Source organism: Urocitellus parryii, chromosome 1, assembly GCF_045843805.1.
Source record: "Urocitellus parryii isolate mUroPar1 chromosome 1, mUroPar1.hap1, whole genome shotgun sequence".
NCBI lineage: Eukaryota > Metazoa > Chordata > Mammalia > Rodentia > Sciuridae > Urocitellus > Urocitellus parryii.
In genome coordinates, this window is record NC_135531.1 from 240,814,038 (window position 1) to 240,841,274 (window position 27,237).

The 27,237-nt window shown below is 38.4% G+C and overlaps 1 protein-coding gene across 3 annotated transcripts in view; it reads left to right on the forward strand.

Annotated features, from left to right (window-relative positions):
* Mfsd6 (major facilitator superfamily domain containing 6) overlaps positions 1 to 27,237 on the forward strand; it is a 62,296-nt gene that overhangs the window by 21,701 nt on the left and 13,358 nt on the right. For 2 of the 3 annotated variants that reach the window (XM_026389069.2, XM_026389071.2), the window contains exon 3: positions 20,746 to 20,843. In XM_026389069.2, the coding sequence (XP_026244854.2) occupies positions 20,746 to 20,843 (98 nt within the window). Of the gene's footprint in view, positions 1 to 20,557; positions 20,604 to 20,745; positions 20,844 to 27,237 lie in introns of those variants that run through there. The other variant, XM_077799100.1, reaches the window with a different exon arrangement.

The following is a 27,237-nucleotide window of genomic DNA, read 5'->3' on the forward strand; positions in this document are numbered from 1 at the left end:
GCCTTTTCCAGGCCATGTTTACATTCTCTGAGCTGTGTGGATTGACCATGATGATTAGATACTTCTCTGCAGCCTATGGATCTTACCTCTAATAGGATTTTTTAAATCTGCCAGGCATGGTGGTACACACCTGTAATCCCAGCAACACAGGAGGTTAAGGTAGGAGGATTGCAAATTCCAGGCCAGTCTGGGTAATTTAGCAAGACAGTACTTTAAGGAAAAAAAAGATGCTGGGGTTATAGCTCTACGCTATAGCTCAGTGGTAGAGCACTCTAGTATCCCTCCTCAAACAATCAGGGGTTTGTTCCTTAAAAAGTGCCCATTTAGGTGTTACCAAGAAGGGGAGTTCCTAGACAGCATATTATTTAATCAATCAATAGCATCAATTGAGCACAGACTCGGTACAGAATATACAGATAGGTTCTACTTTCAGAGATATTAAGTTTTTCTCATGCCTACAAAAGACAGTTCTTTTCCTCCTTTGCGTTTTTTTTTTTTTGTTTGTTTGTTTCTTTTTTGTTTTTGGTAATGGGGATTGAACCTACGGGTGCTTAACCACTGAGCCACATCCCCGGTTCAGCAGCCTTTGCCTTTTGTCTGAGGTGTATTTTCATGATAAAGCCCTAGTAGCTTCACTACTATTTATGTTAGTGAGTTTACACTTCTGTCTTCCTTTCCTGAGTAGTATTAGTCACTCTTACTTAAAAACCTATAATGCACATAACCTTAATTATTTGGTATTATGTTCACACACACATACACACACACACACACACACACACACACGCAAAAGCATCTCTCTTTTTTTCTTACTCAATGATGTGATGACAGGAGGTGGCCCCTGTGGTCACCTTGTTGCTTCCTAGAGCCTGCCAGAATTTCATCAATATGTGGTCATTTGCCTCTTTCAAATATTCTGTTCACTAAAGTAATATTAATTATTTTAAATATATGTAAAAGATTCTGGTTGCTAAAGTAAGATTATTCCTGCATTTGTACTCAGGCAAAACAGATATGCTTCTCTTGATAACAATTTTGGGAGCCCAGTCAGGTGGTGATTGTTGAGATTTGGTGGCTTAAATATGTAGTGGTGACAGTTTAAACTCAAATTTTTTGTGTGTGTGTGAGTTGTTTGTGGACAGAATAGTCAGAAATCTATTTTCACAAAAATTTTTAATATAGATTTAAAATGAAGAAAAACCCACATCATAAAACAGTTTTTAACACAGCATGTACACTTTTGAACCATTTAGTATTTCAGGCCCAGTTTTTCAGAGAATAGCTTTTCAGTCTAAACACACACATACACACACAGAGTCAATGGTTTCTGATTTTGACTTTGGCTTTTGTCCCTCTCTGAACAATGACTTTTTCTAGCAAATAGGATAGTATATATTTACCCTAAAAAACTAAATTTCTTGTATTTGAAATCACAATATTTGGGGATTTACAGCAAGTTTATTTTTAGGTCCATATATGTCAGGATGGTTAACTAGAGATATAAATGTGTCTTAAGGTTGTATTCACCTTGCAGAACATTTCAATAACTGTGAGTAGGGTCATGACCAAAACAAATTGCAATAGACAATCTGTAAACTTATAAATTATTACTATCTAAGATTAGGCCATGACTTATGTTATTTGATTTAAAATAATTTCCATTTAAGGGACACACATAAATCTAACACACATAAATCTACTCAATCTCACACTGAAGTTCTTACATTTAAGGTCAGTTTTGCCTACAGCTGTTATCCAGAGAGAGTAATATATTTATTATCCATTGTTAGCCATAAGTTACTACTTAATAGTACCTATGTATCTAAACTAGCCAGTCATTTTGGGAAAGAGGGAAATACATGATGCAAATAGCAAGAAGAGGAGGAGCACCAGGCTCTGCTGAGGGGACGTTGCAGGCAGACCCAGAGCAGAGTCAGCTGCTGGGCTACAGCTCAGCTGAGCATACACTTTGGAGAAATAGCAAAAAGCATTAGAAGAAGGAGGAAACCCTACAGCTGGAGTGATCAGTTTGAGCTGGGTGGCCCTGAAAGACCCAGAGAAGATCATATCTGAGTTTTTTTGGTGGTGGTGGTGGTGGTGGTGGTGTTTGGAGCTTCCCAGGATTTGGTCTCCTGGGCTTAGCTAATGTAGTTTCATCAGCAGTGCTTTGGAGGCTCCTGATGCCCAGGATATACCCAGACCAATTACGTCACACTCTCCAGGCAGCTGCACTTTTTAAAGCTCCCTAGTTGATTCCTGTGCCCAGCCTAGGTTGAGAAACACCAACTAATAAGAGGCGTAGGCGAAAAGAGGAGTAGAGGGAGGGAGATGGGAAAACCGAGGGCATTTTTCTCTTTCTAGCTCATGCAGCATATTTGTATGAGTTTCAGAGACAGCTCCCTCTCATCCTTCCAGGTGGTTCTTTCCTTGATCTCTGGTACAGTTTCCTCACATCCGTGTGTTGATTAGTACTCACCTGGAGGCTCCAAGGGAACCCCCTGCAGATCTCTGCAGCTCTCTCTTCGGATCTCTCCACTACAGTACTCTTTCCAGCTTCCCAGACTCTCTACCCTGACTCTTCAACTCAGGAGAACTCTCAGCCTCATTAGGCAGAGCCTCTGTGAGCTGCCACATCTTGCTTGTGGATCCACCACTGTGGATCATCATCTCCTCCCAGTGTCCTTCTAACTTGTGTCATAGAGAGGCTGTTGAGTAGTACCCTGGCTTCTCCACTTTTTTTGTCACCTCTTTAACAAGTCCCTGAATTGAGACAGATTGGTGACTATTTCCCTGATTAGATGCTGACTTGGGCACCAACACTTACTTGTTTAGGAAGACTTCTGATGGCAGTTGCCACAATGACACCATAGCATAGAAATAGAATAACTCAATTATTTATTGGGGAACAAAATGAGCTAGGGGTGGTGTTGCATGCTTGAAATCTCAGCTACTTGGAAGGCTGAGGCAGAGGGATTGCAAATTCCAGGCAAGCCTGGGTAATTTATTGATACCCTGTCTCAAAATAAACTAAAAAAGGGCTGGAGATATAGCTCAGTGGTAGAGTGCTTGCCTAGCATGTGGGAGGTCTTGGGTTCAAAACTTAGCACTGCAAGGAAAACAAAACAATGGTGGACCTTAAACAACTTTTTCCCTTCTGATTTCTTAAAGGAGAATTAGTCCTTTAAAAATATTTTTATCCCATTAGAAAAATGTTTTGAAAGAGTTAATTTTCATAGTAAATTTTAAATTACATGTGCTCTAGAGACACAAATATTATTCCACATTATTTAAAATCAAAACCCTCCATATTTGTTCAATTTTGTTGAACAGTTACTTAGACCTAGAGAATCCCATATTAATAGGATGCAGAGAATAGGCACTAAAGAAAAGGACAATGGAAAATACAGGAGATGTTGAAGTCTAGATGGATGCTAGGATCAGTGAACTTTCTCTGGAGGCAGTAGGGAGTCATAGCAAGGCTCAAAGCAGGGTAGGGCCATTGATTTTCATATGGGATGGTCACTCATGTGCAGTGTGCAGGGTAACTTTGAAGCTGGGAGCCCATTCAGAATATTCTTCATATATATATATAAATTTTTTTTTTAGGTGTAGATGGACACAACACAATGCCTTTATTTTTTTCTGGTGCTGAGGATCAAACCCTGATCCCACCCGTGCTAGGCGAGTGTTCTACCACTGAGCCACAATCCCAGCCCCTTAGAATATTCTTAAAATAGTTCAAGTGACATGTGGTACAGGCCTGAACTACAGCAGAAATTGAGGGAAAGGATATATTTGGGAGTTAAAATTCATAGAATAGTTTGGATATAGGAGATGAGGTAGAGACTTCCACATTTCCGACTTAGGTATGGTAGTTTCATTATTCCATAGGAAATTCAGAAAAGAGATGTAGATTAGGAAGAAGGGGCATATAATGATTTGTATTTAGTGTTAGGTTAATTTGAAGTTGAAACATTTAGAGAGGTCAGATGGGGGGATGTCTGGCAGACATTTGGCATGTACTGACATAAGCCTGAAGCTTAATGGAGAGGTGGGATTGGGGGTACATATTTGGGACAGTTAGAACTGCAGACAAGTATAGGATCAGCAAGGAACTTTTGTGGGCTAAGAAGAGCAGTGGTTTGAGGGAAATCAATTATAGTTATCTCCAAGATAGCATTTTAAGTTTCTCATCTTATTGAAATACTGGTCTGTACTTTATTACTCAAAGCGTATCACTATGCTCCAGAATATTCAGTGTTAACGGGGGATTGTATTGTTTGTCCACCAGTATGGGTTCAGAGCTGGCTTGCCTGGTTCTGGGTCCATATCTGCACCTTGGAACCATGTGGCCATCAACAATTTACAGAACATTTTGTATCTCTGTTTTGTCATCCGTAAATAGGCATAGTATTAATACCTGTCTCTTAACTTTTTTTATGAAGACTAAATGAGATAAAATGTGGCAATTGTTGTGACTGGCATATATTAGGAATTTAGCTAATTTTTTGTTATTTTATGTTAATCTTCTGATATATTACATTGCTCATAACTTAAGATCCACTGAATCTAATAAAGATACAAATGACAGCAATATCATAAGTATATAAATCATTAAGGCTGCCAAGTCAAGTTATTTGAGGTTTTCAAAATACTCAGCATTCCCCCTCAACAAACATCTTGGGCAAATTGAGATCCCACTCCAACAATTTATAATGATTTTCAAATGTAGATTGACAAATTAAATGAGATTATATTTAATTGGAATCATGTTACCTGGTGTAGCCTTTGTATTAGAGAATGTTTTATTCTCCTTAAAACATAAGATGGTCTTAAAGATTAATCTAGTCTAGTTAATCAGTACTTTTATCATTCGAATTTGTATGGTATGTATCCAAAACTGGTGATTTGATGTATTCTGGCTAGTTAGTGAAATGGTATGTGAAGACTCTTAGCACTGGTGAAATGAGGCACACTGGCCCCTATCTGCTCTGCCAGAATGGTATGTGTCATTGGTTGTGGCTTCAAACTCAGTATGTGATTGTTCTTGTCATATATAATAGAATACAGTGGAGCCACAGCGTCAGCTCTACAGTGTCACCAGTCTGGGTTTTTAGGATGTGAATGAATGAGTGCTCTCTTGCAGCAGGTTGGGAGTTAACTCGAAAGACCTCAGGAGGGTGATTGCAGACCAACAGAGACTGTGTCTTTGCTTTTCGTGTAAGGGACACTTCATGGTTCTTTGAAGTTGCCATTATACACAACTCAGTTTTCTTATTTCTGGCATATTTTTCATTCATTATATAAAATGTACAGTGAAGCATAAATAAAGAAGTAAAGCCACAATACTAGTCCTAAATTGGTTATCAGCCAGGTATTTCTATAGGAGTTAACAATTATATTGTTATGTATTAACTCTGTTGTTTTAATTTTGAAAGGGAATATTCATGTATGATAAGTAGGTCATCTTTCAAAAGAGTTGTATGACAAAAGACAGTGTTTTGTGTTCTGTTTTAAGTTCTGATCTTTTTGTACAAAATCATATAGTGGAAAGAGGTGATATCCATGGTTTCTCTCTCTTTTCTATACTATGTATTTTGATAAATACACGCTAATTTGAAATAGATTCAGAGAGACTATAGTTCAGACCCTCATTTTAAGCCTTCCACCCTTCAGGGTTGGTCTTGGAGCCTTGACCTGGCTTCCGTCCTGCCTTTGCTTTTTTACTTAATTGGGCAGTCTTGCTAGAGAGAGTTCAAGAGAATTTATGAAAGCTCGGTGGAATCAGGCATTAGCAAAGATGCAGGAAGCAATAGGAGCCACTGCTGCTGTTTTTGGTGGTGGTGGTATTGGTATTCCATAACCCTGACAACCCTGAATGCAAGTTATTTTAAATTCATCAGAATATTTGAGAGAATGTAGATTCTATGTATTTCACGTATTGAAAGTAGACTCCAATATGTTCTATGCTCCTTCAACACATTATGCCCCATTTAAAGGAGTAGAATTTTTTTTTTCTTTTGTGTTGCCAGACTTTCTCAACTGATGTTTCTCAGAACCATAGAACACAGAGAACGGTTTGAGTAACTGGTTCTTCAAGTCTTCCAAGGATGGTACATAACTAGTACCATGTGGATGCATGAAAGAGAAAATAGTCCATTTCCTATGGTGGATGACTTGGAATGTAAGGTCTGACTCTTCTCCTGGTGTCTTGGTTTTGAAATTTTATTTGCGGAGTCAGTTGGGAAAAAAATGATAAATCCTTCTCTTTTCATCAGGATAACTTACAATTATTCATAACATGGTAGTACGGAAGGAGTTAATGCTTCCTATAACTGATTGACTGTGTGGACAAAAGGAAGATTGTTTTTCCTCTTTCCCTTTGAACTGTAAGAATTAGAACTGATATTTCAAAACAACCTGCTTTTTCAAGTGGGTAAGTAATTAGCCAAAGGAGATAGAGCACATATTAAGCACTGGTGCCAGGGGAAAAATAAAGTTATCCTGCCTCCCTCTTGATCAATCAAAGGGTATGAATTTTAATATTTTTAAAATTTCTTTGTGACTTAAGTTAAAATAAAAACACCCACACAATAACACTCTCCAGAAGTAGTACTGCTTTTGCCACTATCCAATGACCAAGATTTTCCTGTCCTGTGACAAGATCTACTTCCTGAGATCAGGCTGAGATTAACATCACGAAGCTTCATCTGAGTTCTAGTCATCACAGAATTGTTATAAACTCTAAAGAATATGCTGTTGTATCAATAGGGAAAGCCAGGTTGAGCCACAGCTTTAGTTTAATGGGTGCTTCTAGAACTCTAGACTCTTGAGCAGAGTATTCTGCCCTTCAGAAAGACACAGACATTGAACTTTGTTTACTGCTATAGCTATAGTTTGACTCCTTAGCTTCCTGAAAAAACAACCCAGCTAGATGGTGGAGCTAACTGGGAGAGGTAGGTATCAGTAGTAAAATATTCCCAGTGGCTCTTTGGGATATAAGTTTGAAAGAAAATTATTTGGCAATGCCAGTGATGTTTCAAAGTTGAGGAGGGGTGAGGGTACATTCCGTTTATAAAGAAGCTAATGAAATAGACTATGAACTGGAAATTCCAAGTTGGCCAAAGATAGGAAACCTATAGCGCCAGGACATTTATTGATGCTTCTGGGTCTGCCCAACCCACTGACATTGGTGGGAGTACAAGAGAGAAATAATTGGTTCTGGTCTATTTGGCATTTATACTATGTCTTAAAAAACTGAGCTTAAATATCAGCAACCTAGAGCGACATGTAGACTGTACTGGTTCAAACTTAAAATGAGCCAGGTTTTAGGAGATGAGGAATTTTGGAACCCAGGAGTCTTAGGTGGGTGGGGATTTAGGGACTCCCCCTGCACTGCTCTCTGAATATATGGCTGGCCTGTGTGAGCCACTAAGGCAGGTTGTGAGCCATCACCACAAGCGTGAAGAGACCTCCTGTTTAATGCAGTCCTGAAAACTTCAGAAGAAACTACACAGATGTTCACTTGCTGTCTCCCTGATTCACAGGCACAGTAAAAAATAACTCAAAAGGATGTCTTGACATACAAAGTATAAAAATTATCATGCATTTAGAGGGCTCTGAGGTGGAATTATTATGTCAACACAATGAATATTATAGAGTTGAGCTGATTAGAGCTTTTCTAGTTACAGAACATGAAGCTGGTGATAAGATCTTTTTTTTTTTTTAAAGCTCAAAGTGCAATGGGCAGCATTCTCTTAGACATGAATGGTTGGATGAGAACATAGGATAGGCCAGTGTGAGCTCATCACCACTGGATTTGTTTTTCATTTTGTACAAATTGGCAAACTTCAGAGTTGTTAAAATATAAGCAATTATGGATTATTTTTGTCTCAATTAATACCTGTAGGACATATCTCACACATGTAGTCTATATCATAGCACTTACCAAAACAAAATCAAGAAAACTTCTGTTGATAAAAATAAGCCATATAAAAATCAAACTGTTGGAGCTGGGTTTGTAGCTCAGTGGTAGAGCACTTGCCTACCACATGTGAGGCACTGGGGTTCTATCCTCAGCACCACATGAAAATAAATAAATAAAATAAAGATATTGTGTTCATCTAAAACTAAAAAAAAATCTTAAACCCTTTATATATTTCTTAATGCCATTCCTTAGGGCTTGGTGACTGTAAACTTCCATCTCTGTCATTGCTTACATGCAAAATAATTGTAATTGTAGCTATTATTATTTATATGTGGGTAGATTTCTACTTTTCTATTTTCCACTTGACCTTCAAAGATGTTGATACCCATTTTCATAGGAAAAGCCTCTTAGAGTTATTTCAAGTATAGATTCTTATTATTGAATTATAAATCATGGAATATAAAAAATAGATGAATTTATGATCAGGAGTTGAAGTGAGTAATTTGGTCTTTGTAGTTCCTTGAAAGGACAGTTTTGCAAAGAAATTCATTACCATATAATATCATAGCTACCAGGATGACTTATAACAACACTACCTATAATTGAGTTATTCATAGCTCAGAACAAAAGGCCATTGTTGCCAGGCAGTGCAACTGCATCCAGGGCTTTTAGTTAGTGGTGTTACTTTTGGTTTCTCTTTATCTTCAATTTCTGGGTCAATGAGGCAACTCCCTTGGTTAAAAAGAGCAGGACTAACTTCACCTGTGTCCTCATTTTTGTGGTTGCAGACTGCCCCAAGAATACTAACAAGGGCCCCTAACAGGCCAAGGTGATGGTCAAGGTGTGCACTGGACAAGAGCAAAGATGCTCTGACACATTCATTACCTAGGTGGTCACTGTAGAGGCCAATTTAGCAGTCTGTATTGATGCTGAAGTTGGATGTTACTTCTGGCCTGAAAATTGCATTTTAAGATAAAGACTCTGTGTGGGAGACCAACCTTGCATGTGACTGAGTCACACTCCCCAGCTGGGTGGTGAGGCGCTCAGTCACAGAAATGTGGCAGAGCTTTCCCCACCCTTCTTGGGTTCAAGGGTCAGTGTCTCCTGCATGGGTGTGTCTTGCTACAGCCCATGGGTGAAGCTATGCTCACCTGTTCCTTTGTAATATAACCCCTTGCCCTGTTTAGGATAGAATCTTCCATGGAAGTGCCTTGTGTGTGTCCCCTTCTCTTACTGTGCCCTGAGGTGTGGCCTACCCAGGTGTCAGTCAACCTGCTGACAGTGGACTTCATGAAGATAGACTCAGCCCCCTGAAACCTGACCCTTTGCCTCATTTGAATAGCTTCTCCTCAATAAAAGGGGTCAGCACATGCTCTCTCTCTCTCTTCCTGTGGACCCTTAAGGTCAGAGGAGCCTTCACAGTGACCCCCAAGAAAAAGGTATTTGTGTCTCTTGTGTGGTTATTTTGTGCAGCCCAGTCAGCTCAGTTCAACTGGAGTAAACCCTGAGCCTTTTAGTCTCGAGAACAGAAACCCAGCAGACTAGAGGAACTCTCACACACCTGCAGTAAGGCATGCACTTGGCTTACTCTGCTTTTCTTATGGTAAAAAACAGAAACCATATTAGCACCCTGTTGTCTGGTTTTCAGGCTCCAGAAAATTTGGGAAATAATTGTTGTTTAAGCCACCCAGTCTATGGTTTCTTGCTGTGGCAGCCCAAGCAAACTAATATACATCTCTAAACAGAGAGTCAGCAAGAAGAGGCTAAAGTGGGTGTAGAGCCTTTGGATTCTCAAATATTTTTAGAGTCAAAGGTCACTAGCATAGGAACCCAGTAGGAGTGAATCCAGGACCACCCTTAATTGTTCCTGCATGTGTGTGCATTTCTAGTAGCATGCACCTTGGTTGGGCACATCCACTCTGCAAGCCTAAGAAAGAACCAATTTACTATAATTTGTCCAAAATTTACCTTTCTGAGAGGAAAGTGGGATATCGGCTCAGGTTCTCTGGCTTACAAATCTCATGGTCTTTTATAGGTATCAGACACTTATATTAGTGTCATTGAAGTACATGGAGACTAGTATCATTATTTAATTACTATTAGTTGAATTAATATTAATTACTATTAATTCATTACTCTTAATTATTTTATTCTTGGCTCTGTTAATGATTTTTTGTAAAAATATAATATGTTTCAAATATAGGTAGAATATTATAGCAAATCTAAGTGAAACAAGATTTTAAGGTAAAGTGATCATTAATGTATAAGAAAAAGATCACCTTTTAAATTTCCCTAAAGGCTTGTGATCAGGATGGGAAGGCTTTGCCAGTGGTGGAGAGGCCTGGGACAAGGCAGCAGAAGACCCAGCTGTGCTGTTCTGTGATGTTTAGCTACATGACTCTGGAAATTTGGTTCACTTTTCAGGACCTTAATTTCCTCTGCAATAAAACTTCCAGGAGATTATCCACAGGAATAAACAGGGAACTAACTGGGAAAATGCTTAAAAAAAAAAAAAAGGAGAATATGATAGAAGACTGAAATATTGGTATGAGGGGTATAATTCTGTAATGTTACAAAAAGAGGGACAGGAATGCTTTGAACAAAATTTATTCAGTTGGAGTTCCTATTTTAAAAAATAAGAGCAGAATTTCTTATAAAAGTTTACTAATTGACAGGCTTAGGGTAGGAGTTTATTATGTTATTTTTTTTCTTACTTGAAAAATGCACACCTTAAATTGTACTTCAGACAGAATATGTTTAACATAGTTAGGATTGCATTAAGTTTGAAAACTAGAGCAAGTTCAAGAAAAGGAGGAGGTGACTCAATACCCAGTGTGGCCTTTGGGGAGTTAAGACTCTTCACAGTGGGTCATGTGGAACTGCATCAGGAATCAGGGAATGGAAGAGATCAGGACTCCTTTCAGTCCCCTGATGGAATGAGGGGTGAGCCCAGCTCAAGCTACTTCCCAGCCTGCTATAGAGACCTATAAGACCTAGATGATGGTTGCAGCCTGCACCTGTGGTTAGGGAGACTCCTATCAGACCCTGCCTCTGCCACTCTTAATCCAAATGCACAGCTGTGTCCAGAAGTGTATCCACACTAATGCTGCCAGTCTTCTGCATAGGGCCTTACCTTAGAGAAGAAAAATACTCTTCCCTTGGCTATGTGTATGTAAGCAGTGTCCCTGGTTTCTGCTTCTTTCCCAGCCATGCAGTCAACTCTGATTATTTCATCTCAAAGTTCACCTGCTAGATGCAGCCCCAATTTGGCCTGCAGGTAGGGGTGGAAACCCTGGCCCACCCTTTATTCTGGCTCAGCATTGACACCTGTGATTTCTGTGGCTACTTCAGCAGAAATGGTCTTTTGGCCCATTTCATCTCATAACACATAATTTTTGCCTTTGGGTAAGGTTTTCTTTTGAGATCCAGGATATTAGACAGCTGCTGCATGGCACTTGCTTTTCTAGTTTCCTCTTAGCCCAGTCTTTGCAATGATTCATCAAAGTTTAAAATGTTAGCCATGTTCTAAAGCCAACACGAACATCCAGCCAGCATCCTTAATCCAAATGCACAGCTGTGTCCAGAAGTATATCCACACTAATGCTGCCAGTCTTCTGCAATAGGGCCCTACCTTAGAGAAGAAAAATAGCACATTGCTATTACCTCCAATAGAGTGCTGTGATGCAAGGGGGACAGAGACCTGGATCTTCCACTGGTCTAACACTGTGGCCTCTCTTTTCTTGAGCTATGAAACGAGAGGATTGGAGGTAATGCTACGGCTTCTTTTAGTTCTGTCTCCAGTAATCTAATTTTCTGCTTTATTTGATTTTAGTATGTGAAAAACCATCCATCAGACCTTCCCACTCCCTGCCCACCTTCACCCTTTACCCCAGTACTCAGACTTCAAATGGTTTTTGCTGCTAAATCAAAAATGTGCACAAAGCCATCCATGCAAACTTATCTATGCCATGCTGTGACAGCAGTCTAGCCAGTGACAGGGGATGTGATTTATCATAGCAGTGCTTTGATTGCTGTACAAATTTTTTTTTAATTAATTGACCTGAATGGAAGTTGGGGCCTCCAAATCTTAGGCACTTCTCTATGTACTGGCTCAGGCAGAACTTGTAAAAGGCATGATTGCTCTTGCTGAAATAGCTGTATTTTATTTAATGGTAGCTTATGCATTTGTACAAGGCTTTGTAATTTTTCTTTGCGTGCTAACTTGAACTTTTCATAAGCAGGAAAGCTATAACCACTTCTAAGCGAAGCCCACTTCAAGGGTGCCTTGAATTCCACCACCTCGGCCCAATGCAGCAATGTCACAGTGCTGCTCATTGTGAAAAGGCATTCATTAGTCATGTTTGTACAAGCCTTTTGTTTTGTATCAACCACTGGAAAAGTAAATAGCAATCCCCCAGATAAAATAAATGAGTAAATGTGACTAGATTAGGTTGTGCAAAATCCTAAACAATCCTCCACTAAAGATACAGCTTCAGTCTGACTGCAGAGGCCCAGGGAAGGTACCATTGCTATCACATCCTTGATGGGTAGTCCATGGAGTAAATAGCTCTTTACTAAATTTTGCTCTATGTTGGGGTCAAAAGTGACCTTGGGGAACATTTTATGGGCTGAATTTTGTCACCTGAAAATTCATATGGTGGAGTCCTTACCCCTAGAACCTCAGAGTATGGCTGTATTTGGAGTTATGGCCTTTAAGGAAATGTTTAAGTTAAAATGAGGTAATTAGGTGGGACCTTAATCCATGATGACTGATGACCTTATGAGAAGAGGAGATAGGCCACAGACAAGCATAGAGGGAAGACTTTGTGATGACAGGGAAAAGATGGCCATCTTCAAGCCAAGGAAGGAGGCCTCAGAAGAAACCAACCCTGCTAACACCCTGATCTTGCACTTCTAGCCCCAGAACTGTGAGACAATAAATTCCTGTTGTTCAAACCACTCAGTGAATGCTATTTGTTATGGCAGCCCTAGCAAACTCATGCAGTCATGCAGGACTAGCTCCATTCCTATTTATCTTCCCTTCTCTCTAATCCTTGACTCATGGTTACCTAGCCTTTGCTTGGCTACTTCTGGTGATATTGAACTTGCTACCTCCCAAGGCAACCAGGATTTTGTATCATTTAGGACTCTCAGTTGAAGTGGCAGAAAACCTTACTCAAAGTGGATTAAACAAAACAGGGAATATATTGTCTAATTGAGAAATGCAGCACATGGCCTTAGGTGCAGCTTTAACCAGGTCTCAAGTGACATAACCAGACCCTGGGTTCTTCCTTCTAATAACCTCATCTCCTGTAGGACAGGCCTGTGCTGCAGGTCCCAGGAATCTCCAGGCTCAAGTTCAGCTGAAAAGAGAGGCAGCTAAGATAGTAGCTTCTACCGTACTGCCTGCTCCCAGGTGTGACTGTGGGCCCAACTTATCTTTAGCAGGAAGGTCCCTCACTATCTTGAAGGTCCCAGTTCCCTCAGGGATTTCTTCTAGATCATCTTATTCAGCACCTCTATTGTCTTTCCCCTCCATATTCTGGCTTTTTTCTTTTCTCTCTCTTTCTTTTTGTCAGTGATCTCTTAAAATCTGGTGCCTTTAATTGTATTCACTTCTGCCATGGTCTGGCCAAAGTCAGGATGGTGGGATTATTGTCACTTTTTGATTTGGTCATGATATTCTTTCAGCTTGAATTGTTTTTTTGAAATAGTTTTTAATTGTAGATAAACACAATACCTTTATTTTTATGTATTTATTTATTTTTATTTGGTGCTGAGGATCCAACCCAGTGCCTCATCCGTTCTAGGCAAACACTCTACCACTGGGCCACAACCCCAGCCCCCTTCAGCCTGAATTTTAATGAATTTATTTAGTTCCCTCAGATTTAGTTTAGGAGCAGCTGAAACTCTTGAGGCCTTCTTCAAATTAATTGCTATGCCAAGTGTCCATGTATGTGTACTTAGGCCTTATCATGAACAATTTTTAAAGAAAATTAGGGGGGGGGAGTTACGTTTTTAGTCATTCAGCTTTCACCTAATTGAAAAATATAACAATGAAATAGCATATTCTGTCTTCCAAGTGGTTCTGTTCCATTAGTCAAGGTTTTATTTGTTTTTCAACATCATTAATTTTATACCAGGATGATGGACACACCCTAAGAAAAAAGATAAATTAAAAGAATAATGGAGAGATGTAAATATGTCAGGGAACCAGCAATGACCATGCCGATGGTGACAATAATTATATTCTTAGTTTGTCAATCATTTAGAGAGGAGATTTCTGAAGGTAGCAAAATAAAGAATGAGTTAAGAGCATCAGAGACTCAGACTTCACTTTTACCTTTTCAGTTTCTAGTAGGAACAATAGAGGGAGCGATTAGTAGATACAAAAAACACACATAGCTAGATGGCTGTTGTGTCTTTCCCTTTTACTCTTTTGTAGACCTTGTGGTTCTTATGCTCAGTTTTACAAGGATGGTTCAGTGGCCAGCAGTACCCGTTGGTAATAGAAGCTTGATGGCCTCTGAGGACTCTAGTGGAGATCCCTTCAGTTGTGCCAGGGGCATGCCATTGACCCTATGCTTTGTGGCTTGTATGCTAGCTTTTCTTCTTTTGGTGAGATAGGCCAGTGGGGAGCAGCACTCTGTTATCTGCTTTTTTGCACATTGCATGGAGCTTCAGGATGCTCCCCAAAAGCAAACCATAGCCAGCTCTTCATTGATAATTCAATGTTCATCTTCAACAAAGTCAATTAACTTTAGTCAAAAATGTTGCCAATTGTATACATCTGTTTTTTTTAATGAATTAAGTCAATTCATTCTTTCACAAACTCATAACTTATTCCTGTACCATAACTAGGAATCTTAAAATAAACACACACATGTAATTGTGAGTACAATATGTGCATAGTATATATCTTTTCCACCACTGTATCCCTAGCACTTAGCACAGATTATGTTCGTTACATATTTGTTAATTGGTGTTTTATTTAGAGCATTCATGTTTTCCCTCTAGATCTTGAATATTTTATTGACTGCCTGTTGTGTGTCAGGCACTGGGGATAAAATGGATATAACATAGCACCCTCCATGGAAATGCTTTCAGGTTGTGGATGTGTAGTCACAATGGAGATAAGTGTTATGTGGCAAACCTGTGATGCAGTGATCACAGGTAAAGGACATAGACCTGGTATGAGATGGAGCTGAGTGATGGCTGGAGGAGGATTAGGACACTGTGTGCCAGTGGGTCCTTTTGGCATTCACGTGGGCCAGAGGACAGGTTGCTAGGCAGAGCATTGTGCCAGATAGATTGCAAGGAAGGATGATTTAGAATAGAATCTTGTGTGTATCAGCAGTTGTTTTTTTTTAAATCCAGATGCCCCATTGTATTACATATGCTTTCTAATGATCTGTGTGGCAAACCAGTGCTTTCCTTAAGCTGTCTCCAAAGGCCATCAGTTTCTTTGTCTAGAATGAAAATGATTAAGGCATCACTGGTTATGTCATGTGCCTTTTAAAACTACTTGGATAACCACGGTTTACTCACATCCATCCTCCTAATGTATTATTTTGTTGATTTTATGTGGTGCTGAGGATCGAACCCAGTGCCTCACATGTGCTTGGCAAGTGCTCTACCACTGAACCACAACCCCAGTTTCCTCCTAATATATTATTAATACAGGAATGATATTAAATATGAATTTAGTTGGATGTTGCACAATTTTAAAGACAAAGTAGAAACCCAGATAATAATCCTACTGGGTTGGAGAGCCATAGGGCCAGCATCATTCCTTATTTACTTGTCTGCTTATTGAAAAACAGTGATGGACCTCTGTTCCTTCCCTGAGAATGGAAAGAGGCAGATGAGCACTGTAGGGAGGGCCTGCTTAGGCCTTTCTTTGCTGCTTACACCCTGTGCTGTCTCTGGAATAATTTCCAGAATGGGCCTGGACTAGAATCTTTCACTGGTACCTCTTCTTCAGTCCTTAGCTTAGGACCCCTTTTGTATCTTTGAAAGACCCTCTCTAGCTGTAGACCCAGGTGGCTTTATAGTTAACCTCTGTTCACTTTGTTTACACTTCCCTGGGGCATTCCCCATCTTCTGTCTCTAGCTGCTTCTACCCTGGGTGTCTCTGAACTCCTGTAAGCTAAGGGCCTGATCTTTGTGTTCCCATGTACTCTTAGCATATTTTATTTTGTATTTATTTTTATTTACACAATACCTTCATTTTATTTATTTATTTTTATATGGTGCTGAGGATCGAACCCAGGGCCGCACATGGGCGAGGAGAGCGCTCTACCACTGAGCCACAACCCCACCCCCTCTTAGCATATTTTATTTTACTTGTATTTAACTTTCCTGCTTATGTGTCTTTTTTCCCCAGTAGACTGTTTCTTCTGGCAAGGAAGATTTCTTCTTCATTTTTATTCCCCTTGGGTCCAGTACAATGTATACTAGCATATAGTGGTGTCTCAATAAATGTTTTTTGAGGAAATTCATACACATTATAGTTTTGTATGGTTCCTATGGGGCATTCAGCCACACTATAGTTGGTTAAATTTAGAAAAATAGGGCATTATGTCTAACCTACATTCTGTAAGAAATTCCAGAGTGACTTCACAATTAATTGTTATCTACTTCTTGAAGACTGTTTTTAAAAGTATCAGTTTTATTATCAGATTATTACCAACCAATATATACTGCTAATACTGTGAACTGTGGTTGTATAAGAAATTAAAAATGTCATAAGTACCTTTTCTCATACTTTTATAGTTTGCACAAATATAGAATCAAGATATCTAACAAGCGATTTAGGTTTTCCATGGTGTAGTTATATATCCCCTCTTACTAGTTGTGTTCCTCTTTGTAGATAACTTCACTTATACCAACCACCTGTTTTAAAATTGCCTTTGTTTCTTGCCTACTTTTATTACTGACTTCCTGTTATGAAAAAGGAAAAGAGTGACGTTATTACTGACCTTTATCACTACAGATGTTTAATAGGTATCTGTGTCTTATCGAGAAGCATTTTTTTAGGTTGTTCATCTGTGTTTCCAGACCTTAGAGCCCAGGGATATTCTGGGACTCTGAACATGTGCTCTACACCACACATAAAGAAGCATTTGGTGATCTATAAGATGATCTAGTAAAACACATTATAAATTTCATTTTATCAGCAAATCCTTAATTTTGTGAGAGTGAATGTATTAGTTTTCTAGGGCTGCCATAACAAAATCCACAGACTTGGTGGCCTAAAAAAACAGAAATTTATTTCCTTATGGATCTGGAGTCTCAAAGTCCAAGATGAAGGTGTCATCAGGGTTGATTTCTTTTGAAGGCCCCTCCCTGTGGCTCATTTTCCAGTGTCTTCACAGCTTTCCCCCATGCCTGTCTCCTACTCTCTTCTTCTAAAGACATGAGTCACATTGAATTAGGACCCACCAATATGACCTCATTTCACCTTACCTCTTCAAAACCTTTATCTCCAAATATAGTCATATTCAGAGATTCTAGAGGTTAGGAATTATGAATTCTGGGCAAAATTCAGTCTATAAAATGGAATAATATGGCAGCTTAAGTTCAGATATTAAAAAAAAATTCTTTAGTTGCACTTTTCAATGACTATTGAATAAATATATTTTTTTTATCTTTGCCTTTTCATAGATCCAAATGCTGCCTTTCTTTATGCTCATAATTTTATCTGTGCTAGTTTCTTGAAACCATGGTCTCCCCAAAATAGTTGGTGAGGAAGAATGCTGGGCTCTATATTAGTCAGCTTTCTGTCACTGCAACAAAATACCAGAGATAACAAATCAAAAGATGAAAGTTTGGACTGGGGATATAACTCAGTGGTAGAACACTGGCTTAGCATTATAAGGCTCTGGGTTCAATCCCCAACATTGAAGGGGACAAGGTGGGGGTGGGAGGTTGGGCGGATAGATTTGCTTTGGCTCACAGTTTTCAAGATATCAGTCCATGTTGTCCTTGTTGCTTTGGCCTGTAGCAAAGCAGTCATGGTAGGGAGCAGGCCACGGAGTAAAAGTGTTTATCTCATGGCAATTAGAAAGCAAAGAGAATATGGAAGGGGCCAGGGTCCTAATATTCCCTTCAAGGGCAGGTCCTCAATGACCTAACTTCCTTCCACTTGACCCTATCTCCTAAAGGTTTCACTACCTCCCAACAGGGCTATCAGCTGGGGACCACACCTTCAACATATGAGACTTTAAGGGACATTTGCGATTCAAATACTAACAGGTTCCTCTTTTGCAATTCTGGGATAAAGTTCTTTTAGAAAACCAAAGGGAATTTCTTGGATACTTTCCTCTAAAATAATGAAAATACTATCATTAATTGAGTGATTATTTTGGGTGAATCATTGTATTTGCAGAAGAGATGCTGTTATCCTACTTGAGACATGAGGAAACTGAGTGTCAGAGAGAGAGTACCTTGCTGTGGATACTTCTTATTTTGCTTTTCTTTTTTAGGGCACCTGTTTGATGCTAAAGGAATATCAGTTTTGACATTAGAAATGTGGGAAAGAAGTGAAGTCTATAGCAAGCTCTTGGTGGCAGTCTGAGACCTAAGAGTCCCAGAGGCTATGGATCAGTAGCTCCAGTGAGTGAATTGCACATGGGTAGAGGTTTGAAGGCATAGCATCCTCTACTTCCCAAAATGGGTTAATTGGCTTTGGGTTACTTTAGCCAGGAGCTTTGTATTATGGCCCACACTGGATTGCATAGCAGTTGTCATGGCAACTCTGATTCAGAGTCGGGCTTGAAAGAAAGGTTGAAGACAGGCAATGTGAACCTTAGGAAGGTGGATTACCAAATATACTGTATGATAGGATTATGGGAAAGTGTTACTGAAGACAGGTTGGAATGAGTTACACCAGTGATTCTCCTGGCTGACTCAGTTATCAGAACCACCTGGGGAGCTTTCAGAAGCACCATACCTGCATTTCAGCCTAGAGATCTTTATTGAGATGGGTAGGCCTTGACATCTGTCGTTTTAAACAATTACCAGAGTAAACCTGATACAAAGCCAAGGTTAAGAATTAACAACTTAGGCCAGGGGTTAGGTCTATGGCCTAAGGACCAAATCTGGCCTGCTGCCTCTTTTTGTATGACTCATGAACTAGGAATCATTTCTACATTTTGAAATGGCTGAAAAAAGTCACAAGGAGAATAATATTTTTTGACACATAAAAGTTATATGAAATTTAAATTTCAGTGTTCATAATTAAATTTTACTAGAGTGTAGACAGGCTTATTTACTTACATATTATCTGCACTCCTTTCACACCAGCAGAGCAGAGTTGAGTGGTTGTTATAAAGACCATGTGGCTCAGGAAACCTAAACTATAGAGGTTATGACCCTTAACAGAAAATGTTGCTGGTCTCTGAGTTAGGCTAAGTAGAGGCTATCCTCTTACCCTAACTTAGAGTTGGTTTAGAACTTTAAAAAGGAGCAAAAAGAGGTTCCTGGATCTTGTTTTGTGTTTCTGTAGTGCATTTTGCATTTTAATTTCCTGTGGGTTTTTTTCCTGCCTAGTTGAGGGAGTTTGATAGATGGATCAGTAGCAAGCATGTTCAGCAAAATTTTTTATGAAACAGAACTGAAATATATTTATTTCATCAAACCACACAAGTATAAAGAATATAATATTTATAGAACTAAGTGACCCAGGCCTTTTTAATAATTCACGGAGGTTCTCCTAAGTTTTTTCTAATATCCATTTCCTAGCCCTCCTCAAACCCAATCCTTTTTTTTTTCTTTTGTCTTTTCCCCATCCTTTTGTTCCACATTTAATTAAAATCAGTCCCAGCTGGGCACCTGAGAGCATAGTCTGTCTTGTGATTGATTCAAGGATGGGAAAAAGAGGACAATTTTTATAGAAATGATTGTAATATAAAAAGTTAGCAGAGCAAGATTAGGAAAATACCACTGACTGTCATGTTGGCATCAGAAAACAAGAAAAGCATTAAGGTTAGGAAAATGAAAAATGACTGAGAAAGAGAAATTCCTCATCAGGCTGTTTGTTTAGTACAGACAAGCAGGAACCATTTGCTTCCAAACCAGCCTGCCCAGTTCAGAATGGGAGAGAGTGTAACTTTATGCTTGGGTGCACCACTTTAGTCCTTTGCTTATTTTGTTTTTACTTACATTTTTTTGTAGTAATAATGAACGGGGGTGGGGGAGTCAAGAAATTAATATATATTAGTTTTGTAAGTGTGTGATGTCATGGATATTTTTTAAAATAGTGAAAGTCTATCACTTGAACTTACAGGAAAAATATTTGATTTCCAAATAGTTTATTATCCATCATTAGACGATCATTTTTAGTGACCTTAAGAGTCTCCCTGTGACACTGCTTGATGTCCTGGGTATTATAAGTGAGACCACAATCATGTTCACATGTTCTGATTTTTATCCTGTTCTTTCTCCGTTGTCGTTGTGAAGTGGCTTCAATCCCAGGCATATTTACCCTCCAGCCTCCTGGAAGGAAGCCAGTAATGTCATTACAGATGGGAGTGTGCCCAGGCTATCTTAAAAAAACATTGTCTCTGTTACTAATTAAAGTTTTAGGAAGGGCGATGTTCGCTTTTATATTAAGCATTTGGGAAAGGCTGAGGGCAGATATATTAGAAGCAGTATTCTTGTTCCTAAATCATGGGTAAATTTAATTGTCCTATAGCTTACCTTCCCCTAGATTTGGAACCCTATCTGTTCAATGATGGAGGGTAAAAAGTAGATAATATTTGTAGGTTTTGTGTTTAGTCTTTGGGGCTTAATTAACTTTCCTTTGCTTTTTATAGGGTTCTGTACATTGGCCTGGCCTGCAATACAGCTCGCTATATTTATATTTCCTACCTGGAAAATGCCTGGACTGTCCTCCCCATGGAAGTTCTTCAAGGTAAGTTAACCGCTGTAATTAGAATTATTTCTCTACTTAACCAAGCAATGTGGCCTTCAGCATCTGACTCTACAAAGGAAGGGTGGACCTGCTGTTTTATGTGATTTTGAAGTGATTGTTAAGGAAGAGATGACGTCAAAGGGCTGGCTTTTCAGTTACCCTGAGTGCAGTGCTGCATTGAGTCAAACAGATCTGGTTTGACCCACACCCTTGTGACTAAACAAAGAAAGAAGAACTCTAGAAAATAATCCTATATATAATTGTTAGGCACAGGCATCTAGAGGTGGTTTCAAAATGTAAAAGTATTCATTTCTCAAAAATTTAGGTGTTTTTGTTTTTAAGTTAACTATGTTTATTGAAAAAATATTGTCATAATTATTTATCTCTTCCATTATTTTTATTATATCTAATGGTTTATGTCTAAAGCTTTATAGTCACATTATTGTTTTTCCATGAACCTCCTAAATCTTTGCTCAGATATCCTGACCTGAGTTCCTCCCTGGCTTCACTACACTGTTTCCTATCAAGATAGAACTGAAAAGATTTCTAGGAGGCTCATTGACATGTTCTGAAAACCACTGTTAGTACCTTGGCTGTCCTATTTATTGATTGGCATTGTGATTAAAATACAGGCTCAAGACAAGATCATTTGGAGTTGAGTCTGCTGTGACAGCCCAGGTTCCTAAATCAGTAATTGGACTAGACAGCATGGGGTTATATATAATTTCGTTAGCTTTATTAAAGATTTCCATTATCTTTTTTCCTAACTGGAAGGATGTAAATGCATTTTAATATAATTAATTTCTTTTCATGATTTTGATCTTTTAAGATGAAAGATTTACAACCGTATGTCTAAATAGAATGTATAAAATGTGCTGGGCATGGTGGTGCCTACCTGTAATCCCAGCTACTCAGGAGGCAGAGGCAGGAGATCTCAAGTTCCAAGCCAGCCTCAGCAACTTAGTGAGGCCCTAAGCAACTCAGTGAGACCCTGTCTCTATATAAAAACATTAAATGGCTGGGGATGTGACTCAGTGGTTAAGAGCTCCTGGATTCAATCCCTGGTACCAAAAAAAAAAAAAAAAATGTAAGCTCACTCATTCATCAGATTACACCATAGCAATGAGAAAAGAACATCCCAATTTAAATGAGATATAATTTATATTTATATTAAAATTATAAAATTTAAAAATATATATATTTTAAGGATAGGGAATGTAGCTCAGTGGTATAGTGCTTGCCTAGCAAGCATGAGGACCTGGGTACAATCCCCAGTACTGTACCACAAAAAAACCCCCAAAAAACCAAAAACTTTAAAGGTGCTTTTCACTCAGGAAATTATACTTCTATGGTATAATTGGTAAAAGGAGATTTATATATAAATATATAGAAAATTGAGCATATAAGGAATTATCATATATAATCACTAGAATTCTAGAAGGGTCTTGAGGCATACTTGTATTATATCATTGAAGAATAACAAAGAGCTAAACATGAGCTACAAGAAAGAATCTTGCAATAACAAGCTATATGCAACCCAGTTCTTAGTATCTCACTTCTATTTCCTGTTCTCTCCTTGTCTGGCTTCATTGCTTTGTTTATTGGTATGTCACAGTGTACAGACTCTATAAAAAGATCTGTGTGCCTATGAAAATATATTTTGCAATAACTATGTATATACTTTCTTTCTCCTTTTAATTTAACATGAATTAGATAGAAAAGTTTACATAAGATACTGAAGAGAAAAGAGCATTCATGAAATGGTTTAAGGAGCAACGGAAGAATTTTATAAGAAGGAAAAACAAATGCTATTTTGAACTTAAAACCTCTTTTCCTGTTAATTTATCAGATGTATTAAATGGCTACTAGGAACCAGGCAGCATGTGGGGTACTAGGAATGTAATAAAAAAAAAAAAAATTAACTCATGCCCCAAGGTCTCACCATCTGTTCTGGAAGCCAGATGTGTAAACATATAATTACTACACAATGTGTTAGATGGAATCATAGAAAAATGTGCTAGGTAACAGACAAGGAGCTTAGTGGAGGAAATAATTGGCTTTGTGAAGTCAAGAGTGGGTGGATGAGGATTTTATTGAAAAATTCCCTAAGGAAATCACATACAAGCTGGGGATTGAAGAGCTAGTAGGAATCCACCCGGTAGCCTAAACAAAGCCAGCATTCTGGGATAGGGAAGAGTGCTGTATGCCAAAACCCAGAAGTAGAAAGCACAGCAGGACCTCAGGAACACAGGTGGTGTGCCACAGCTAGGGCTCGATGGAGTTATCATCCCAAACTGCAGACCTGGGCTGTGTTTTTACAATGCCTGTATATACCTCGGGGTGTATCATCCCAGGATTTGGGGGACTGGCCATGTTCTGAATCTAAACAGGAATTCTGCTTCGTGTCACCAGCTATAGTTTATACTTACATATTTCATTTTATTCTCTCTTGTTCCAGGAGAAACTTAGTTACTGATTGAAGCAAGAGAAAAAAGGAGATCTGTAAATGCATAGTTTCCTCCTCCAACAGAGGGCTCTGTGACCAGTTTCCACAGAGCTCATTGTTTCTAAAACTGGAGATCATTTCATTCCTTGGCAGACTGAATACTGAGTATTTGGCTGTACAACAAAACCAAAATTCCTTCCTTTATTTGACCCATGCCCACCCCACAGAAAGCAGTGGATCATCCCTGTGGAGTCAGTCTTGCATCACAGGATACAGTTCGGACTGAAAAGATTTGTTTGAGTGGTCTTGATTATGTTGCCTTTACATTGTTTGTCCAAATGACATTAAAGTCCCCAAAACAACATGGAAACTAATACTGCCTAATGCGAAGCTTAAGTGGAGAAGACAAAAGCTGTACTGTGTTCTGTATCACCATCTATTCTTCTTTGGAGTTGCATGAAACTCATGGTAGAAAAATCCCTTGTTTTCCTTGATTTCTTGAAGTTCTTAATCATCCTGTCAACATTCTCTCATTGGGCTATATTAACATTAATTAGCATTTGGGATGCAGAAAAAGGGAAATTTCTCCTCTTTAGACCCATAGGGAAGAGGCTGCGCAGATCTATTTGGGGATCAAGGTATGACCATTATGGAAATGTGAGGTCATTTCTTTCTCTAATCTTTCTCACATTCAGTGGCCAGTGTTATTTTGCAGCCTTATCCTTTTAGCAATTCAGCTAACATGTTATTCAGTAGGCAACTAGTGGCATAAGGCATATTTCCTGCCCATAAGGAGTCCATATTTTTGTTTTTTAAGTTGGATCTAAGTACCATCCCAGAGGTGGCAGGATTAGTTTTTTATTTCCTCAAGATCTTATGTTAAAAATTCATGGAAATTTTACCTTTACTTTTGCATAAGAAATGTTTGAACATTTATGGTTATGATCAGGAATATAAACATTTGATAAAAATAAAGCTCAAATTTGTTATACTTCTTTCCTATGTGGGTACTGATTTTATAGTAAATCTTTGCAAAACTCAGAAAAGAATGTGATCAAAATTATTCTGGTTATTAAAATATATTTAAGGAGAGTAAGTCCACCCCAGGGAGCTGCTATAACTAAAAGGTTACTTTGAATTACTTGAATTAATGACTTTAGTGTTGACAGGTAGAAATGAAATCCAGGTCATCTCCTTTCTGTAGGATATTTTGCCAGTGGGGGTTGGGTTACATTTTTTATGAAAGATGGTTTTTTAATGTCACCAGTAGGAGGGCCTGAGCTGACATTTATGAAGCTTTATTCTGTTTATATAGCATGCCTCTTCCACCAAGTAAGACCCATGTTTTCCTTTCTTTTAGGTTCTTGAAGAACACAGAAAAATTATAAGAGGATTACTATGTAGTCCTTATCTGACAGTAGGAATTCTAGACATGATTCCAATCTGTTATTATCAGGTTGAAATTTTTCTGTGTGGCTTAACCCTTAAAACACAGTAGTTTGTTTGGACTGGGGATATGGCTCAAGTGGTAGCGCGCTGGCCTGGCATGCATGCGGCCCGGGTTCGATCCTCAGCACCACATACAAACAAAGATGTTGTGTCTGCCGATAACTAAAAAATAAATATTAAAAAAAATTCTCTCTCTCTCTCTTTAAAAAAAAACAGTAGTTTGCTACATGAATACCTAAGATAGACAAATATTCTAAGTTAAGCATTTCAATTGATAATTGGCACACAAAAGTCATTGGTATTACTGTTAAAATTAATTTTTAATCAGAATAGTTTTACAAATTTTAATGATTTTTTTTTTGGTATCAAGGAGTGAATGCAGCAGTGCTTAACCACTGAGCCATCCCCTAGCCCCTATATATAATAAAAAATATAATTTTTATGACATTATATATATATGTACATATATATGGATATATTTTTAATTTTGAGAGAGCATCTTGCTAAGTTACTCAGGGCCCTGCTAAGTTGCTTAGGCTGGCTTTGAACTTGAGATCCTCCTGCCTCAGCCTCCTGAGCCACTTGGATTACAGGCATGTGCCACCACACTCAGCTAATAATATTATTATTTGTTGCCCTTGTTTTATAGTTGATAAAACTAAAACAGTTACAAAAACATTTTCTTCAAAAATAAATTATTTTTTCCATTTAGTATTCATTTGATGAAATGTCTTCTGGTCCAATCATCCTTTTCTGGCATCTGTGTGCCCCACTGAGCTCTCTTTTTCTGAATTGTTCTCACATTTATGGACTATGTTGTGTAAGTTAGCACTTAATAGCACTCAAGTCATTTTGCAAATACTAGTTTTGTTGCCTTGTTTAACCCCTTAAATACAAAGTCCACGCCTTACACTTTATTTCTCCTAAGAGTTATGCTTATACAAAGATATGTTATAACTGCTGTATCTGGTATTGTACTTGATATTTTCCGGTTTTTAACCCTTGTGAATAATGAAGTTCTATCTGAAAATTTATAAATATCTGAAGAGATTTTGAAAACAAAACTTAAATCCTATATTTTCAATATCATATTTCTTTCTAGAATAACATCTTGCCATCTGTGGCATATCTGTAAAAACACTGGTATATTTTAATCATTTACTCACTTACACTCCCACCTCATTCTATAGGCTTGTTGAGGCAGTTTACAAAAATATACAATAACCTAGAAACCATAAAGTACTTAGGCTTGAATTAGACCATCTGGGTTTGAATTCCAGCTCCCTGACTGTAAGTTCCGTGTCTTTGGCAAGCTGCTTAATCTCTCTAAGCTTAAGACTTGAATTATAGAAAAGATTAATATGAGTACTAAATAAGCTAATTTATGCAAATATTTAGCACAGTATTTGACACACAGAGTACAATGGATGTTAGATAAAAAAAACAATAAAAAATAAGGTAAATTAGAAACAAACAAACCCGAGTACCAGAAGAAATATAATTGAAAAGATTCTATCCTAGGAGGTTAATCTGCAATTATACATGAAAGTCTGGCTATGAATTAGAACCTGAGGCCTGATGACCAAAACATAGCGGAATCAGGACCATCTTTGGGGAAGGGATATTTTTTACTGGCTTTGATATAAGCCAGTAAAAAAAGCTGTGTGCAGCTTCATGTGGGAAAGCATGAGGATGTAATATACAGTGCTGCCAAGTCTTGACATTAAACACACTCAGCGTTAGGTGGTAGTCTCCTTAAACTTGTTTGAAATGTGCCAAAGGCATAATATAAAATTCATGAGGGCTCCAAAAACAATGTTACATCAGATATAGATTTTTCTAGAAACTCACTTTTTTTAAACATGCAAACTAAAGTTTATAAAAGAGATCTGTTTCTTCTCTACTTTTACACAACATGGGATTTGGAAATTCTCTCCAACCTTATCTAGAATACCTTTTATCCATAAATGCCTTCTTTCTCATATGCCAGCATACAGACCACTTCCTGCCTAGTTTGAATTCATCATCCTTTTATTCAGCTGCCATTAGATGTCAGGCTTTGTGCTGTATGCTGGGTAGGTCTGTTCTCCACAAGGAGCTCAGTCTGCTCCTTCTTCAGGTAAATCTTGACCCTTTTGACCCACTGGACATTTCTTAGATATCGTCATATTCTTCGAACCTACCAGGTATCTGGCCCATAGTATAGACATCAACATTATCAACAGATAGTGCTAAGTGGAGGCATGAAGGAGATTCTTGCAGTGCTGTGTGCTGGTAGAAGTAGAAATGTTGGCCTATAATAATAATTGTTGCCTGTCCTATATAAAATCTCTTTCAAGTTCCATGCCACCTCTGCTAAGTACATTACTCTGTCAGATTCTCTGCTATTTTTGGAAAGTCTAAGAGGGATAATAACAAGCCAGGCTCCCTGCTATAGTTCATCTGCTATCTGGCTTTCTTCTTGCACATACAGCTAGATTATATTTTCCAATATCCCTT